The sequence below is a fragment of the Silurus meridionalis genome, chromosome 6 (assembly GCF_014805685.1).
Source record: "Silurus meridionalis isolate SWU-2019-XX chromosome 6, ASM1480568v1, whole genome shotgun sequence".
NCBI lineage: Eukaryota > Metazoa > Chordata > Actinopteri > Siluriformes > Siluridae > Silurus > Silurus meridionalis.
In genome coordinates, this window is record NC_060889.1 from 5,424,232 (window position 1) to 5,426,731 (window position 2,500).

The following is a 2,500-nucleotide window of genomic DNA, read 5'->3' on the forward strand; positions in this document are numbered from 1 at the left end:
GAGCTCATGCAAAAGGTACAGAGATGTTCCCCCATATCCTGGTCCTGCTGATAGAGGAGTTTGTTAACACTGTGTGTGTGTGTGTGTGTGTGTGTGTGTGTGTGTGTGTGTGTGTGTGTGTGTTCCCAGCTGCAGGATCTGGGTCACCCTCCGAAGGAACTAGCTGGAGAAACGGTGAGTGTTTGAAGTTTTCTCTCTGTCTCTTCGTTGTAGTTTTAGAACCTGCATGTGGAGAAGAACATCTCTGTGACCCGTGTCAGTGTTTTTATACTGTGTTTCCCTTCAGCCTCCTGGACTGAACTTTGATCCGGAGTCTCTTCAACTTCCTGGAGTCGCAGGGGCGGAGCAGTGCTCAGTCATGTGACCTGAGTGAGGCGGAGATGGTGTGTGTGTGTGTGTGTGTGTGTGTGTGTGTGTGTGTACAGATAGTTAACCTGTAGGAATGCCTTTAATCCCACAGAATAGTAAATAAACGGTTACGTATTGTAGCTAGCGTTAGCGTTAATAAACAGAATTCTGTTGTGAAATGAACAGTTTCTTTATCCCGGACGTTTAAATGCAAATCAGGAAATAGTGCTGAAAAAAACACTGTACGGTGGAAGTCACATGACCAGATGATGTGGGTGGAATGTGCTGTTAAACCTCCGTCCACTGTGAGGCGACACTCCTGTCTCTAAGGTGCAGTTTCAGATTCCAGTTTTATATCTTCAGGATTCAGAATATTCACAACACTAACAAATAATGGAGCCTTCAGTGTGTGTGTGTGTGTGTGTGTGTGTGTGTGTGTGTGTGTGAGAGATTCTATTCCTTTATTAATTGTATAAAATGTGATTTATTTCTCTGTAATGTTTGGAATAATTAAAAGTGGACTGTGAGTGTTTCAGCTCCTGTGTCATGTGTTTGTGATCCTGAAGCTCATCATCTCATCTTCAGAAGCTCACACACTTCTAACTAAGCCACTGTTTATCCTCCTGATCCTCTCCTGCTCCTGATCTTCTCCTACTCCTGATCTTCTTCTGCTCCTGACCTTCTCCTACTCCTGATCTTCTTCTGCTCCTGCTCTTCTCCTGCTCCTGATCTTCTCCTACTCCTGATCTTCTTCTGCTCCTGATCTGCTCCTGCTCTTCTCCTACTCCTGATCTTCTGCTCCTAAACTTCTTCTGCTCCTGATCTTCTTCTGCTCCTGATCTTCTCAGATGGTCTATAGCTGTGTATAAGCTGTAAAAATGTGAGGTGAAGCAGAGTAATGATCTGATCAGCACAGTGAGTGGTGTGTTGGTGTACATACACTGTTCACTTTATTAAAAGTATTTATATCTTTGATTCTGGAGGAAGTCAGGAATATTTTACTGCTCTTTTAAATGGAAAAATAAATAATACACAGATGTGCACACGTCATCATCCAGAGCTCCAGCAAGCAGGACGGGGTTTTGTATCTGCTCCTCCTTCTCCACCTTCACCTGTTCCATTCCTGCTCTTCCTCCCCTTCTGTTTCCCCTATCTGCGCATGCGCGCCTTCTCCGTTCCTCCGCAGCGACGTGGAGCTTTCTCCGTCACATTCCGAACACTGAAAAAACTTTATTAGTCTCCGCTCCGAGAACACTATTATCAGTAGACGTGTCAGCTGTGAGGGAGAGAGAGAGAGAGAGAGAGAGAGAGAGAGAGAGAGAGAGAGAAAATTCACTTCACTTCACCGTTCATCATTTCTGTACACCAGGATCGGATTGTTGGATCAGACACGCAAAGATGTTAACCAAATTCGAGACCAAATCGGCTCGCGTCAAAGGTAAAACACACACACACACACACAGCTAGCAAACGGAACTAGCCGGAGTTAGCATGCTAGCTTGAATGTGTTCCTCAAATGTATTCAAATTCTCATGTTAAATTATCTCTAAATACGTGTAGTGTGTGTGTGTGTGTGTGTGTGTGTGTGTGTGTGTGTGTGTGTGTGTGTGTGTGAGAGAGAGAAATAAAAGCTGTGCTCGTACTAGCCGACATGCTAACACGGCTAATGTGCGAGTTATTTATTTATAAACTTATTTGATAAAAAGGACAGAATGTAGAGTGTGTTAGTGTGAATTATTATTATTATTATTATTATTATTATTATTATTATTATTATTAATACATCATTCTAACACTCAAAATCTATAATCATTACACCATCATCAGTCCTGTTCATATCTCTGATCTGTGAGATGACACCTGTGTGTGTGTGTGTGTGTGTGTGTGTGTGTGGAGGGTTAATGATGTGGTGTGTGTGTGTGTGTGAACACTTACAGGTTATTTAGATATAAACTGAAACTCCTCTAACACGGTTTTATTTTATTTAATAACCGCTAAAGGTATGAATGATCTGATAATCTGCGCATGCGCTGTATAAACGCCAGGTTTTCGTTATAACACCTTTATAGACTGTATGGACGCGAGTATGGAGACACCTGACTTTTCCTGCCATATGTAGTTCTTCTCCAAACTGTTACCACAATGCTGAAGG

At 42.6% G+C, this 2,500-nt stretch overlaps 2 protein-coding genes across 4 annotated transcripts in view; both read left to right on the top strand.

The window, feature by feature from the left end:
• Window positions 1–2,500, top strand: part of pex19 (peroxisomal biogenesis factor 19) — a 19,996-nt gene that overhangs the window by 4,298 nt on the left and 13,198 nt on the right. The window contains exons 6-8 of one of the 3 annotated variants that reach the window (XR_006926137.1): window positions 1–15; window positions 130–174; window positions 287–791. The exon at window positions 1–15 is cut by the window's left edge and continues 144 nt beyond it. Coding sequence is in view for 1 of the 3 variants with exons in the window: in XM_046851586.1 (XP_046707542.1) it covers window positions 1–15; window positions 130–174; window positions 287–364 (138 nt within the window). In the remaining 2 variants the exon portion in view is untranslated. Of the gene's footprint in view, window positions 16–129; window positions 175–286; window positions 884–2,500 lie in introns of those variants that run through there. The other 2 variants (XR_006926138.1, XM_046851586.1) reach the window with 2 other exon arrangements.
• LOC124387060 (coatomer subunit alpha-like) overlaps window positions 1,545–2,500 on the top strand; it is a 5,543-nt gene continuing 4,587 nt past the window's right edge. Inside the window, exon 1 of the mRNA XM_046851154.1 lies at window positions 1,545–1,786. Within this exon, the coding sequence (XP_046707110.1) occupies window positions 1,747–1,786 (40 nt within the window). The 5' untranslated portion in view covers window positions 1,545–1,746. The remainder of the gene's footprint in view (window positions 1,787–2,500) is intronic.